This window comes from Marmota monax, unplaced genomic scaffold, assembly GCF_021218885.2.
Source record: "Marmota monax isolate L192 unplaced genomic scaffold, Marmota_monax_Labrador192_F-V1.1 WCK01_AAM20220418_F8-fsc00265, whole genome shotgun sequence".
Classification (NCBI taxonomy): domain Eukaryota; kingdom Metazoa; phylum Chordata; class Mammalia; order Rodentia; family Sciuridae; genus Marmota; species Marmota monax.
The window spans coordinates 674,123-691,061 of NW_026694808.1; the positions used below are offsets into that span (position 1 = coordinate 674,123).

The following is a 16,939-nucleotide window of genomic DNA, read 5'->3' on the forward strand; positions in this document are numbered from 1 at the left end:
TTTTTGGTACCCATGATTGAACACTTAGCCACTGAGCCACATCTGCAGCCCTTTTAAAAATATTTTAATTTAGAGACAGGGTCTCACTGAGTTGCTTAGGTAGGGCCTTTGCTAAGTTGCTGAGGCTGGCTTTGAACTCAGGGTCCTCCTGCTTCAGTTTCCTGAGCTGCCGCGATTACGGGCATGCTCCACTGTCCCCAATTGAATGTATTCTTTCAGTAAAGAGTTTTAAAATTTTGGTGAGGAATTTATTGTTTTTCAGACATTTTACGTTTATAACTCATTTGCAACTGTGTGTCTGACCTGCTTGTAAGGAGGGTGAGAAATATCATCTAGAAGACATTTGTCATTACTCTCTTAATAAAAATAGATTAGATAATATATTACCATAATTTACTTATAGTTCCTCACTTTTTGAATTGAGTTGGGTTGTTCTGATCTCTTAGTCATATTATATGTCCCTGTTGGTTTGAAATATCAGAGTACTCATAAGGCATGGCCCTAACCATATATTAGCATTTGTTTAGAGATTGTTGCTGTAATTATCACTTTGTTTTTAAATTATTTTGACTTTATAATATAGTATAACATTCTGTAGTTTCTTAAGAAAATTTAAAACCCTTTTCTACCCTATTTTTTTCAGAACAGTGTATTATACACAATAATTTTATTAAGTACCAAAAATTCCCATTTGGTTAAATTTATAGAATTTGGGGGAGAGAGAATTTTTTATATTAAGTATTGCCATGTTCTTACATGGTATGTTGTTTTGTTTATTCGAGTTTTTTATGCCCTCATCTAAGTATTTTATGTTTTTAAAATAAGTTTCATACATTTTTACCTTTATTCTTAAGTATTTTAGTTCATTTCTGTTATGACTAAGTATTTCTATTTTAGATTTGTTATTACTTGTAATTAAGAAAGTTAATGACTTTTATATATTGAAAATCAAACTTTACTGAACTTTTTATTCTCATAGTTTCTCAGTTGATAACATGTATTTTATTGATAGGTATCTGGAATTTCTTGTATTCAGTATGTTATTTATCTTTCATTATTTCACTGTTTTCAGTTAGAACTTTGAGAATGTTTAAAATGAAAAGGAAACACTGCATATTCTTGTTTATTTTGACTTTAACAGTAATGGCACCCCTATTTACATTAAGCATGCTAGCACTTGTTTTGAGACATATATTCTTTCTAATAGAGACTTTCTGTCCTTACTAGATCTTAACAAGAGTTTTTTTTTTTTTTTTTTTTTAAGGTTTATCAATGTAGTTTAACTGTAATGCTATGTAGAGCCTGTTTGTGTGTTGTATATGTTGATAATATTTCTATTATTAAGCCATCTGCGGAGTTCTGGGATAAGTCCACCTGGCCATGTAAATCGATCTCTTGATAAATAACTATTCATGATTTGTTAGTATTTTGTTTAAAGGTTTTACATCATTGATCATAAGTTAGGCAAGTCACTTTCTTTTTGGAGGGCTGTCTTCGTCCAGTTTCAGAAGCAGGCTGATGCTAACTTGGAACACTTCAAAGAAGAGGCTTTTATTTTCCCATGCTATGTTCTAGAGCAATTTAGATAACATTAATGTTTTTGTGAATTTGGAAAGAAAAATATCTAAAATTGATATTTGCACTTCTTTGGGTGAAAAAGTTACCTCTGGATAACTTTTCAAGTTTTCCATTACTCAGTATAGTTTGATTTTATATGATTTTTTAAAAAATGGAGACAGTATTGATAATTTTTTTCTTATTTGAGCAACATTTAGATTTTCGAAACTCAGTAGCAGAAATTTGTGATATCTACAATATTTATATTTGTTTCCTTGCTTGTTCTTTTTCCTCTTTTTTTGTACTTAAAATGTAATTTGTTTAAAAAAATCTGGATGTTGGTTTATTCCTTTAGAAGTTTTTTGTTGTTGTTTATTTTCTCCCAGTATGCAGGTCAATTTTTTCCCTCTAACTTCTATATTTTTGTATGATGAACAAAGCATTTGGAGTTTTTAATTTGCTCTTGAGTACAACTTGATTCTGTTGTATGCTGCTCAAATTTTAATATTAAGATCTTAATCTTATTTTTTAAAATTGTTTCTAATTACGTGTAGCTTAGGGGTCCTTTTTGACCCAAGAATATTTAGCAACAGGTTTATTATACTTTTACTTTGTTGAATTGTTTCAGTTAAAACTTCTTACTTTCAAATATTAATCTGTTTTGTTTGCAGATGTGTAGAATTTATGATTTTGTTGTTTGACTTGTTTTTTGATGATTTCAATGTGTTTAAAATTCTTATATTGCTATACTTGGTTTTTTCTTTTGCCTTCTTTTTTTTTTTAGCTTCTTTATTTGTTGTTCTTCAAGGGACTTAAAGCATAGTGAAGTGTAGCCTCAGAATCCAAAATATAACATACAAAAAGAAAAAACCAAAAATAGATTATACATTGAATTTTTCTCAGTCTTGCTCCATCTGCCTTAAGTTTAGTAGAAATTCTTCCTGGATTCTGACAAGAAGTTGTCTGTTGTGAGTTTTCTTTTTATTTCTAAGTATTTGTAAATATTTAACTAGGAATTTTCGTACAAACTAAGGACCTATTTCAGTTGATGTAATTTTTTACGAAACTTTGTTGTTAGATTTGATAGGTTAATTCCACATAAAGCAAATGTTGGTTCATCTTAACATTAGCAGGATTAGAAGTAGAAAGGGGCCAGTATTTTGGCAAACTAGAATTCCACATTGTAAACATTTATAGCTAGCAGTATAGTTAATATTATGATCATCAGATCCATGTTTTACTTTGTTTCAGGGATGGTGCTGATGACTGATTAAAGATTATTTGAACGGGAGGTATTTGTTTAATTATTTTGCTGAAATGAAGAAGTAGAATTAATTAGGAAAATAGCTTACATCTGTTTATTTTTTGTTTAGGACTTGTTTGGAGGAGCATTTAGTGTTGTATACTAGAAAATGTGATCACTGCTTCCTTGACATCTTTTAGGTGATATTAATTATTTAGTTTTCTTACAAATGAGTGGCCTTGAATTTAAGAAGTTTTGCAATATATATATTTCTTACTCTGTTCTTATTTATGTCACAATTTTATGTCTATAAACCATCCTCCCTCTATCCTCTATTATTTGAGAGGGATTTGCTGAAGTCACCACTAGATGGCAGTCTTGCATTTTAGTAATGTGAAGGTTTTTTAATTATCTTACATATATTGAACATGTTTGGAAGCAGGCAAGAGTGGAGAATTTTGGAATACATGCTGCAGTGTTTCTGTCCCCCATCCCCATATTAGTTTTTTCCATACCTTAGAATTGAACTGATCTATTCCTTGACTGAGAAAGTCTTCCGTGACTCCCTAAGTTGGGTTAACTCACTGACAAAGGCTCCTTATAATTTATTTTTCTTTTGGGGGGCTCATTACAGTTTTGTGGCTGATTAATATTTTCCCTGCAACCCTCCTGCTCCTGACTCATGTGTAAATTCCTTGAGGTAGGAAACATGGTATTGACTGTCCAAATTCATAGGATAGCAGTTAGATATTCAGTAAATGTTAAATGATTGAGGCAATGGATGGATGAACTATGAAGAAAATCTTCTTAGGAACAGAAAATGAGAATGCACAAATTATATATATGTCAAAAAGACCCCAATTCAATTTATGATCATTAACTATTTCTAAATATTTTACTTGAAATAATTTCAAACTTAAATAAAAGGTGTATCCTTGTCCAGATGTTGAGCTTGTGAAATGGTGCCCTACCACTCTGGAATACTTTTGGTAAAAATGTAAGTTTTTATATAACTGTATTATAGCTATCAAGATCAGGAAGTTATCACTGATATGAGAATCTCTTCTAATCCTTGGATCCCCCTCTTTAATGTCACTATTTTTCTCAATAATAAGATTCAACTCCAGATCATATCTTCAGTCTTTTAGTGCTTCTGTGTATTATTATTATTATTATTATTATTATTATTTTTGTTGTTGTTGTTCAGTTATCTGTTTGGTACTGAGAATTGTTATTTTGAAGTCTGCTATCAACAGTGAATTAAAGTCTAATGTCAGTACTATGTTTCTATCTATTTCTCTTTATATTTCTTGTAGGAAATATAGGAGGTTGGTATTATCCAGTGCATAGATATTAAGTGTGGGAAGCCATTCTCACACGTGATTGGGCAACTCCCAGATTGGGTGTGAGGCGCTCTGGCTAAACTGTGTCGGAGCTTTCCCCACCCTCTCCTGGTTCGAGAGCCTGTCCGTGTGGGGGTGTGACTGACCACTGACCCTGACCTTGGAGTGCTGCCCCCCTCGACCTTCATTGGATGGAATTCTCCCCTGAATTTCTTGTTCCCCAATAAAAAGCCACTCCCTGGCGTGCTCTGCCTCTCTCTCTCCTGCTAGCCCTCTCTCTCTCTCTTTCTGCCCTACTGGGTGGTTCGAGGTGAGAGCCGTCTCGGACCTGGTCATAGAAAAAGGTAATTGAGTCTGTTTGTTTATTTTGATCTCACTAGCTAACTTTTATGCCAAAACCTCTTTAAAGAAACCAGTGCGCTGGTCGCATGGTGGAAATTAAGCATCATATTTTCATTATGAATTATGACTTCTTATTAAAAAGTCCCTTTCTTGACTCTTTTTAAAAAATAGTTTTAGCTTGAAATTTACCTTGATCTTAAGGATTTTTTTAAACAATAAAAAGTTTTTTTTAGTTGTAGATGAGCACAATACCTTTATTTTGTTTGTTTATTTATTTATTTTTTATGTGGTGCTGGGGATTGAACCCAGTGCCTCACATGTGCAAGGCAAGTACTCCACCACTGAGCCACACCACCAGCTCCTTGGTCTAAGGATTTTAACCCCTACTTTATTGTTGCTATTTGGCTACTATATCTTTGCCTATTTCTCTACTTACAGCTAACTTAAACTTAGTTATATTCTATCTTCTAGTAATGCTGAAGAACTGGTTTATGTGTGGTTTATTTGTGCTACTTGTTGAATTTATCTATTAGTTGGTGAGGATGTATGGAAAGATTGGTTTTAGGTCGCTACTATTATCCTCCAGTCAATGAATTCAATCTTCCTATTTTTAGTGTAAATCTCTGTTGTAGAATTAGTTATATTAGAAGCTTGCACTTTCTTTCTGTAGAGTCACTCAGTCCAAATAATATATGGAGCTTGTGATAGATGCCTTCAGACTTGTTCAAGATGCATTTTGAACTTCTGCATTTTGAACTTTAACACACTTATCTGTTAAGTGAGAGTGTTAACTTTAATACCAAAATTTTATGAGTCTATGATTCTTCAACACCAAAAGAGTCTTATGATTCCTAGTACATTGATGATTAGGGCCTAATACCAGGTCTTAAATAAAAATTTGGCCTTTATTTGGATATTATTAGAGGCCAGGGCTGTTGAATGTTACCGTGACAATTTAATGTTTTGATGTCTATAGTCAAGTGACTGACCAATTTTAGTATATTTGTTTTGTGTACAAAAAGATTTATTATTTGGCTAATGAATAAATCATTACTCAAATACATAGCCTTTTTATGTCAGGTTGAGTAGATTGTAGTTTATTAAATTTGAGTTACCTCATTTGATGATTCTTGCTGGGCAGCCTGTTTTGTCCAAATGGTTTTTATTAGTCACAACTTTTACGAGTATTTAAAATTGTCGCTTAAAAAGTAATATGAGAATACATTGTCTTTTATAAAATTAGAACACTTTAGAAAAATCTAAAGTACCCTTTGACCTTAACTGAATCTTTTTCTACCTTAATATAGTTAACTTTTATAATGAGTCTTATGTGTCAGAAGAAGTTGAAACTTCGGATTGATATTATTGAGTCCCAGTTAGGGATAAGGAAGCCAGATACATTTTATATATACCAATGAAATTGCTGATTTAATGTTTAAGAGAAAATCTTAATGTGTTTTCACTTGTAAAGAATGGGTTTACTTAAAAGGAAAAAAACCAATAATAACAGCAGCTAGTATTCATTGAATATTTACTATGTGCTAGGCCTTGATCTAAATGCTAACACATGTGATACTCTTAATTTACACAAAAGCAATGATAATACTACAAAACAGATAGTAGGGACATAAAGTGTTTGATAATCTGTCCAAGATCATGCATGTCGTATAAGGAGATGTTAGAATCATACCCTTTGTAGTCTGGTTAAAGATTGCATGCCCTTATGATGTTATTCTGTATAAGAAAAAGTAGGACTCAACTTCTCATTTGTGGTACTGGAAACCAGAAGACAGCCAGTGTCTTTTGCAAAATCTGTCATTCATTTGTCATTGCCAACAAACTACCTGAACCTTCTTTGAGGAAAATCAAGAGTACAGAGATATCAAAATAACAAGACTTAGAATTTATAAAATGTGTTTTCTAAAAAAGTTTGCTTAAAGGGGTAATTTGGGGGAAGTGAAATTTAACTTACCCTGCTTTGATGGCTTAGTTGTTTACTTTAATGTAGTCTGAGAAAAATATCAAGTAATCAGAATTATAAGGATAGGAACTAAAATAGAAAAGCATAATAGAAAGCTCCCATTTTAAGAAAGAAGAAAAGGAAACATGGAGAAATGTACCCACACTGGTAAAAATAAGGTTACTTAAGAAAAAGAAAAACATTTGATAAGTAATAGAAATAAAATAAGATGGAAGGAATAAGTTATGTTGAAAGCTCCACTCTTTAGTGATGTGTGTAAGTATGTGTTCAGTGACAAAAGTTGAAAGATGGGCAAAGATAAACTAGACATATGCAGACAGAATAGGCAAATGCAGTAAATTAATGTCAAAGAAAAATTCAAGATAAAAAATACTGAGTAGGTCATAGATGGGTATTACACATTTAAAAGTTGCAGTCCTTGAAGATACTATAACCCTTTATTCAACATAGCTGTAACTGGTACTTACAGAAGGACCCCAAAGTGCCAAGAAATACATCATTAGAAGACAGTTATGAGAATTAAAAATGTTTCTTTCAGAAATTAACATACCAAGAAGACAAAAAATAAGCAAGAATATAAAGAATTTAAATAATGCAGTAAAAAAACCTGATTTTTAAAATTTATTGGAATCCTGTTTTTGAGAATGTATTTGATTTGGATGGCTATGAAATGAAATTTAAGAAAGAAAAAGGTATGAGTTATAAGAAATGGTAGAACTAATGTATGTCCAATGAAAAGAAATAACAGGATGAAAGCTAAAGGAACATTCTTCAAAAGCACACTATTCAAATTAGAATTGAAAGTTAGTGGTATCTTGAATTATGCTTAAAAATAGTGGAATGGATTCTTAGAAATGGTTTTATATAATATGATTAAAAACCTGGAAACTATTAGAGATGTAGGAGATAAAGATCTGTGACTCTTATCCCATGAGAGGATTAAACAATAGAAAAACTATACAAAAAAGTCATGCTTCAAATGTGAAAAAGATGAAAATGCCATAGGAGTTGGAGTGCTTGATGAAGTATATGAACGAATCCACTTAACTGAACCCTCTGGAAACAGGATGTGTTTGGGGAGCATATACCTTGACTTTACCATGATCTCTATTTACAGAATCTTAGTGGAATAAAATACTGTTGTTTATCAACTTTTATGTTTGCTTTAGAACCACAAGAACTTATGTTCTTTGTGTGTGTGTGTGTGTGTGTGTGTGTTGCTTAGAGCATTACAGTTACACAAAGTAGTTGGGTTCATTTGGACAAAATCATACATACATGGAATTTGATTTTAATCTTCGTTCCCCCTTTTTCTTCCCCTCCCTCCCCATATTCTCCTTCCTGCCTATACCCAAATGATCTTCCTTTTGCTTTTTTGCTTCCTTTTCCTTTTCCTTTCCCTGTTATATTTTTATATTCGTATAATGTGATTTTGTTAAATTCATTCTAAATTTCCTTCCCTTTCCCATTCTTCCTCTCTCCCTTTCTCATTTCTTCCTTCTGCTCCACTGATCTTTCTGTATTTATGATAGTCTCCCATCCCCACCTTCTTTCCCTTGTTTTGTTTAAGCTTCCACATATGAGAGAAATCATTAAACCTTAATTTTCTGAGTCTGGCTTATTTCACTTAGTATGATATTCTACATTTCCATACATTTACCATCAAATGCCAATATTTCATTCTTATTGTGACTGAGTAAAACTCCACTGTGTAAATATATCACATTTTCTTGATCCATTCTTCTGTAGATGGGCATCCAGGCTGATTCCATAATTTGGCTATTGTGAATTGTGCTACTATAGACATTGAGGTGTCTATATTGCTGTTGTATATTGATTTTAGTTCTTTTGAATAAATACCAAGGAGTGGGATAGCTGATTCTAAGTTTTTTGAGGAATCTCTATACTGCTTTCCAGTGTGGTTGTACTAATTTGCAGTCTCATCAACTGTATGAGTGTAACTTTTCTTCACATCCTCATCAGCATTAATTATTATTATTTGAGTTCTTGATAATTGCCATTGTGACTAGAGTGAGATTAAATCTTAGCATAGTTTTGATTTACATTTCTTTAATTTCTATGTTGAAAATTTTCCATATATTTGCTGACCACGTGTGTGTGTGTGTGTGTGTGTGTGTGTTTTGAGAAATGTCTGCTTAGTTCTTTTGCCTCTTTATTGATTTGGGTTATTTTGTTTTTTGATGTTAAGTTTTTTGATTTCTTTATATATTCCGGATATTAATTGCCTGTCAGAGGAGCATCTGACAAAAATTTTCTCTCATTCTGTAGGCTCTCTCTCCACACTCTTGTTTCCTTTGCTATGCAGAAGCTTTTTAATTTGATGGTATCCTACTTTTTGGTTCTTGGTTTTATTTATTGAGCTTTAGGGGTTGTTGAAGAAGCTTGTTGAAGAAGTCAGTTCCTGCACCTAATGTGATGGAATGTTGACTCCATGTTTTCTTCTAGCAGTTGTAAGGTTTCTGGTCTAATTCCTAAGTCTTTGATCCATTTTAGTTTGAGTGAGAGATAGGTATCTTATTTCATTCTTCTACATGTGGATATCCAGCACCATTTGTTAAAAAGGCTATGTTTTCTCCAACATATATTTTTGACACATTTGTCAAGTATCAGTTGGCTATAAATATATGGGTTTGTCTCTGTGTCTTCTCTTCGAATGGTCTTCATGTATATTTGATGCCAGTACCATGTTGTTTTTGTTATTGTGGCTCTGTAGGTATAATTTGAGATTGGGTATTTTGATGCCTCCTGAATTTCTCAGGATTTCCTTGGCTATTCTGGTTCTAGGTCTCTTATTCTTACAAATAAATTTAAGGATTTATTATTTTTTTAGTTTTGTGAAGAATGTCCTTGGTATTTTGATAGGGATTTCACTGAATCTGTATATTTATTTTGATAGTATGGCCAGTGTAACAATATTAATTCTGCCTATCTAAGAACATGGAAGTTTTTTCATCTATAAGAAGTTATATTCTTTATGTTCATAAACATTTAAAAACACTATTAGGGGCTGGGGCTGTGGTTCGGTGGTAGACTGCTTGCCTTGCACATGTGAGGCACTAGATTTGATCTTCAGCACCACATAAGAATAAATAAAGATATTAAAAATATACATATACAAAACAAACACTGTTAGGTAAGTTGTTACAGAGAAAACATTGATGATTTCAAAAAACATTCATCATAAGTCAGAATATTGGTAGAATCAAAAATTGGTACTTGGAAATGTTGTAGTCTCAAACAAACAAACAACAAACCCCAAAAAGAAATTTAAAACTTATATAACAGATAATCTACAACTGTACTTTTCAATGTGGTAGCTAACACCAACAAATTTCTATTTGAATTAATTAAAATAATTCAGTTTCTGTGATGCAAGGCTCATTTCCAGTGCTTAACAGCCACCCGTGGCTAGTGGTGCCACATTGTTCAGTGCAGATACACAACATTTCAGTCCTAGCAGGAAGTTTCTTTGGTCAGCTCTGATCTAGAAAGTGGTGCATAAGAAAACACTTCAGACTTAAGGTACATAGCTAAGCTAATATTTAAAGAAAAATGGAAATATTGGTATTATATAAAATAAAAGAGATTAAAAAATATAAAGAAATTAGGAAAAGAAAAAAAGGGAGTAAGGGAAAAATTGGTAAAAATAAATGCTGAAAATAATGAAAAATAAAATAAAACACAGAAATATACCAAAAGTTATTAGGAAATTATTTGGTAGTAGGAATAAGATTCTGAACAAGCTATAGCTAATGAAAGTGAAATTAAGAATACATTTGTTGCCATCTTGAGATTCCAGCTGAATAATATTGACCCTTAAAAACTAATGTTTTTTATTTGTGCTTGTCAGTGTTGGAAACTTTTAAATTCATGTTTCTGAAGCTTGTGTAGTCTTTTTAAATTTTTTTTCATTTGTTCTTTTTATATATACATAACAATAGAGTATATTTTGACATTATACATATATGGAGTTTAACTTCCCTTCTTGTGGTTGTACATAATGTGAAATTACACTGGTCGTGTATTCATTTATGAACATAGGAAAGATATATCCGATTAATTCAACTGTCTATCTTTTTTAAAAAATTTATTTGTTTTAATTAGTTATATATGACAGTAGAATGCATTTGTGCACTTTGATATATCATACATAGATGGGATATACTTTCTCATTTATCAGAGTGTACATGTGGCAGAATCATATTGGTCATGTAGTCACATATATACATAAAGTAATAATGTCTGTTTCATTCTATCTTTCCTATCTCCATATCCGCTCCCCTCCCATCAATCACTTCCCTCTACCTAATCTAAGGTAACGCTATTCTTCCCTAGTGCCCCCCACCCCCCCCCCGCCTTATTGTGAATTAGTATCCACATATTAGAGAAAACATTCGGTCTTTGGTTTTGTGGGATTGGCTTATTTTGCTTAGCATGATATTCTCCAACTCCAAACATTTACTGGCAAATGACATAATTTTACTCTTCTTTAAAGCTGAGTAATATTTCATTGAGTGTATACATCACATTTTCTTTATCCATTTATATATTGTTGGTTCCATAGTCTAGCTGTTGTGAATTGAGCTGCTGTAAACATTGATGTGGCTGCCTCACTGTAGTGTGCTGATTTTAAGTCCTTTAGGTATAAACCAAGGAGTTGAATATCTGGGTCAAATGGTGGTTCTATTCCAAGTTTTCTGAGGAATCTCCATACTGCTTTTCATAGTGGTTGCACCAATTTACAGACCCACCAGCAATGTATGAGTGTACCTTTTTCACCAGATCCTCGCCAACATTTATTGTTGCCTGTATTCTTGATGATTGTCATTCTGACAGGAGTGAGATGAAATCCTGAGTAGTTTTGATTTGCATTTCTCTAATTGCTAGAAATATTGAACACTTTTTCATATATTTGTTGATCGAGTGTATTTCTGTTCAGTTCCTTAGCCCATTTATTGATTGGGTTATTTGTTTTTTCGGTGTTGAGTTTTTTATGTATCCTAGAGATCAATGCTTTAGTGGAGGTGCATGTGGTAAAGATTTTCTCCCAATCTGTAGGCTCTCTCCTCACATTATTGATTGTTTCCTTTGCTGAGAAGAAGCTTTTTAATTTGAATTCACGTCATTTATTGATTCTTGATTTTACTTCTTGCGCTTTAGGAGTCTTGTTAAGGAAGTCAGATCCTAGGCTGATGTGGTGAAGATTTGAGCCTCTTTTTTCTTCTATTAGCCACAGGGTCTCTGTTCTAGTGCCTAAGTCTTTGATCCACTTTGAGTTGATTTTTTGTGCAGGGTGAGAGATAGAGGTTTAATTTCATTTTGCTACATATGGATTTCTAGTTTTGCTGGCACCATTTGTTGAATAGGCTATCTTTTCTCTAGTGAATGTTTTTTGGCACCCTTGTCTAGTATGAGATAACCGTATTTATGTGGGTTTGTCTCTGTGTCCTCTATTCTGTACCATTGGTTTACATCTTTATTTTGGTGCCAAAACCATGCAATTTTTATTACTGTAGCTCTGAAGTATAGTTTAAGGTCTGGTATTGTGATGCCTCATGCTTCACATTTCTTCCTAAGGATTGCTTTAGCTATTCAGGGTCTCTTATTTTTCCAAATAAATTTCATGATTGCTTTTTCTATTTCTATGAAGAATGTCATTGGGATTTTAATAGGAATTGCATTAAATCTGTATAACGCTTTTGGTAGTATGGCCACTTTGACAATGTTAATTCTGCCTATCTAGGAGCATGGGAGATCTTTCCATCTTCTGAGGTGTTCTTCAATTTCTTTCTTAGTGTTCTGTAGTTTTCATTGTAGAGGTCTTTCACCTCTTTTGTTAGATCAATTCCTAGTTTTTTTTTTTTTTTTTTTGAGGCTATTGTGAATGGAGTAGTTTTCCTAATCTCTCTTTCAGTGGATTCATTGCTGATGTATAGAAATGCATTTGATTATGAGTGTTAATTTTATATCCTGCCATTTTGCTGAATTCATTTATTAGTTCTAGAAGTTTTCTGGTGGAATTTTTTGGATCTTCTAGATATAGCATCATGTCATCAGCAAATAGTGATAATCTGAGTTCTTCTTTACCTATTTGTATCACTTTAATTTCTTTCTTTTGTCTAATTGCTCTGGGGAGAGTTTCAAGGATGATTTTTGAATGGAAGTGGTGAAAGGAGGATATCCTTGTCTTGTTCCAGTTTTTAGTGGGAATGCTTCCAATTTTTCTCAATGTAGAATGATACTGACCTTGAGTTTAGCATATATATCTTTTACAATGTTGAGGTATGTTTTTGTTATCCTTAGTTTTTCTATTGTTTTGAACATGAAGGTGTGGTTTTGATACCAGTACTTAGTAAAGGTAATTTCAGAAAAGATCAGCTTAGAAATCTAGGTGTAAAATTCTAAATATTAGTGAATGTAATTGCTTTATATTGAAAGAATCCATTTTCTTGGAATGTAAAGATGCTTCACAATAGAAATCCTACCAACATAAAGTATTGCATCAACAATTTAAAGGAGGAAAGACAGGTGGTTCTTCAGTAGATGCCAAAAAGGCATTTAATAAAATAATTAAAACTCTTAAAATGTAGGGCTGGGGTTGTGGCTCAGTGGTAGAGCACTCGCCTGGCACGGGCAAGGAACTGGGTTCGATCCTCAGCACCACATAAAATTAATAAATAAAATATTGTGTCCAACTATAACTAAAAAAAATAAAAATTAGAAACCTTTAAAATGTAATAAGAATTCTGATGAAATTGCTTATATCAGGGTATATAGTAATAGCACTTGCCACCACCTAGTGTTGTTCTGAGGATTTAATGAGTATTTTAATGTATGTGAAAACTGAGCAGAAGTGGGCATATAGAAACTACTCAATGTTTACTGTATTTACAAGGCATGATAAAATTGACAAAAGAAAGGCAAAAGAATTGGCAAAAAACGTTTTGATTAAAATGTTTGTTTAAAATTAATTAAAAAATAAATAAATAAAATGTTTGATTAAGAGTTGTTTGTTCTTGCTACAAAACAGTAGCTTATTTTGAGATAGGCTCTCAGCTTAGTGAGAGCCTATCTCAAAATAAAAACTAAAAAATAGGTTGGAGATATGCCCCTGTGTTCAATCTCTGGTACCTTTTTTTTTTTTTTTTTTGATACCAGAGATTGAACACAGGGGCACATCTCCAGCCTATTTTTTAATTTTTGTTTTGAGATAGGCTCTCACTAAGTTGCTGAAGCTGGCCACAAACTTGTGATCCCCATGCCTCAGCCTCCCCAAGTTGCTGGGACTACAGGGGTGTCACTGTGCCCATCTGTCATCATTTCCTGAGGTCTGTTTCTTTAAATGTAATAAAAGTATAAAGTAAAATAATATAAATACCCAAGAGGAATTGTATTATTTGAAATTACACATGATAGGATTATTTATATCCAGAAAATAAAGGAGACTACTAAAAAACCTGTTAAAATTAGTGTATGTTTTAGTTAATGTAATGTAAGATAAATTTTAGAAAATAAATAGTTCTTTATTGTTGAAATAGAAAAATAAGAGTCAACAAAATATTTATGTATCCAGAAAATGATTATATCCCTAAATTTGAATTTGAGGGAAGTCAAACCAGATCTCAATAAAAGTTTTCAGCCTTCCTAAAATTAACATATGAAGTTAATCAATACCAGTTAGAAACCTAGTACATCATCTTAGGAAACTAAAATAAGATGGTCCTAAAGTTTATGTGGAAAGACATTTATAAGAATATTCAAGAAAAATATACTTAATTCTGTTTTTATTACAGTGTCTGCATTACAGACACATGTTTATATTGTGAAGGGTGGGGGAAACAATATGCCATTTTGTTGGCCTTTTTTTTTTTTAAAGTGGGGAAAAAACTCAAAAAGCCTTAATTAACTTTAGTGTAAATTGGAATTCACAGGGAGATTATACACTGTTTCTGTATATATATTTTTAGCTGTTTTACTCATTAAAAGAAATAGGTTTTAAGGAATATGTTATCATTAATTGATATAGAAAATTTAACAGAAAAGATTTAATGGCTTTTCATTCAAAAGTTGTAATTCCATTTTAAACTAAAAAAAAGTAATATTAACTTAGATTTTTAAAGAAATTTCTTGGATTTTTAAAAATACATATTAAAAACAACATAATTTATTTCAGATTTCCTGTAGTCAGAAATTCTGAAAATAATTCTCTCTCTTTCTCTTTTAAAAATATTTTCTTCCTCTGTCTCTCAAAGGTATGCAACCACTCATGTATTCGGTTCAGGAAGCATTAAATGCCAGACCATGGTGGATTCGTATGGGTACCGACATTTGTTACTATAAGTAAGTATTCTAAGAACAGAATACCAGCTTACAAAAGGATGTTTCTTGGAATTATGATGAAATGTTTTATTAAACTTCATTCAATAAAACTAAAATTAGAATTTATAAGTAATAATAGTTTTTTTTTTTGGTCCTGTGATTTCAAATATAATTCTTATCTTTTTGCTTCCCATACTAACACACAAATATTTATCTTATTTTAATTTCTAAAATATTTTAACCAGAGTTGTCTTTCGCAATTGACATTGACAGTTAATTTTTTAAAATATTTTTTTAGTTGTCAATGGACCTTTTTTTTTAAAAAAAATTATTTATATATGGTCCTGAGAATCTAACCCAGTGCCTCACACATGCTAGGCAATCGATGTGCCACTGACAGAACTCCAGCCCCGGCACAGTTCGTCCTTGATGCATATAGGTGATCTACTTCAGTAAGCTAGAATAAGTGCTAGATATCATTTACTATATCTTTAGAATAATTGGATTATCCTTCATCTCCACTTCTAAATAATCTATTGCTTTCCATTTTACTATATTTCTCATGTAATGTTTCCAGATAACTTCTACCTTTGAATCCAGCTGGTATCCTGCTTTTCTGCTATTAATCTAGAAATTTCTGTCTAGTAGATTTTGACTTAGCATTATATTTAAGTAGCATTAATATCCTATATTTTAAGAATATTTTTAGCTTTGTCAGATGGTGACAGTTTTTAAAATTAAACTATTTTAATGATTTATGACATGGATTTGGATAAACCTATATCTTAAATGCTTTTACTTGCTGGGAAAGAAATGTTTCTTGGGCTTCATCTCAAGAAGGTTCCCCACTCCTACATTTATTAGCAAAATAAGTAGTAAATAAGATTGGAACAGAAATAAAGGTAAAATGTAATTTATTTACATTTGAATACATCTCATATTTGTATATTTCTCATAAAGTTGGAGTTAAGGAGTCATGACTTGGTAGTGCTTGGCTATATTTTGGCAGAATGATTTATAGACTGTTAAAGGGTAAAACAGTGTCAGAAAAATATTTCTTTCATGCTTCTCTACTTTTGAATAATAGAAATCATCAACCATTGAGTGTTTTTTCATATTGCAAAATGAGTGACAATGCATGACAAGTTGTTCTAGTCTATATAAGGAGTTATGTCAAAGTCGTTTAGTTTAATTTTTGTTTTTTTCTCTTGGCTGCTCCAAGTTAACTGATGATCAGTTTAATTCCACAAGCATTTATTAGCCACTTCATATGTAGCAGACATTGTTTTAATTGTTTTCATGAAACCTGAGATTCAGATAGTAGGAATTAAAGTGTACTTTTGCATTGTGTCTTAATTTTTTGTGTTAGCTAAGTCCTTTGGTGCTTGTCTGTCTTATCTGTAGAATGAAATAAAAGTACCTTCCACTAATACATAAGCTAATGTATGTTGTGCTGGTTTATAACATATAATTATTCTGCTAGAGAGCTGTTATGTGGTGATTTCTAATTAGATGTTAAGCTTTCATGGGAGAAGAGTTGAAAATCTTGTGCATGTTCCTTAATCCTTAGTACCTTGATATTGGGTATCTGTTCAGGACACAGTGATTAAGTTAATGAAAGCTATTTCAGTTTGAAAGTCCCTCCAATATTTATGTGCATGAATAACCTAGAGGCCCTGGGTTTTCAGAAGGACTTTTTGGAAATTAAGTTGATAGAATATCTTTAAATGTAAAGTCAGCAATATTTGAAGTCTTTAAAACTCCAAGTTACTTAACAATGTTTTATTATGGAATCTTCAAAGATTTATAAAAGCAGGGAATGGGATAATGAATGCCCCATGTGTGCATTGTCCAGTTTCAATAGTTATCAATATATTGTAGGTTTTGTTTTAGTGATTTTTTTTTAAACACAGTACCTTTATTTTATTTATTTTTTTAATGTGGTGCTGAGGATTGAACCCAGTGTCTCACACATGCTTGGCAAATGCTTTTCCACTAAGCTCCAACCCCAGCCCCGACAGTAAATTTCAAAAGCAATTTCCAGATATCATATTTTATCTAGAAATAGTTACATATATATCTCTAAAAGACAAAGATCTTTTTTTAAAAAAATATTTTTTAATTGTTGATAGA

At 31.9% G+C, this 16,939-nt stretch overlaps 1 protein-coding gene across 10 annotated transcripts in view; it reads left to right on the forward strand.

Moving 5' to 3' along the window:
• Agtpbp1 (ATP/GTP binding carboxypeptidase 1) overlaps positions 1-16,939 on the forward strand; it is a 273,400-nt gene that overhangs the window by 128,584 nt on the left and 127,877 nt on the right. For all 10 annotated transcript variants that reach the window (XR_009225068.1, XM_046425915.1, XM_058573104.1 and 7 more), the window contains one exon: positions 14,740-14,827. Coding sequence is in view for 9 of the 10 variants with exons in the window: in XM_046425915.1 (XP_046281871.1) it covers positions 14,740-14,827 (88 nt within the window). In the remaining variant the exon portion in view is untranslated. The remainder of the gene's footprint in view (positions 1-14,739; positions 14,828-16,939) is intronic.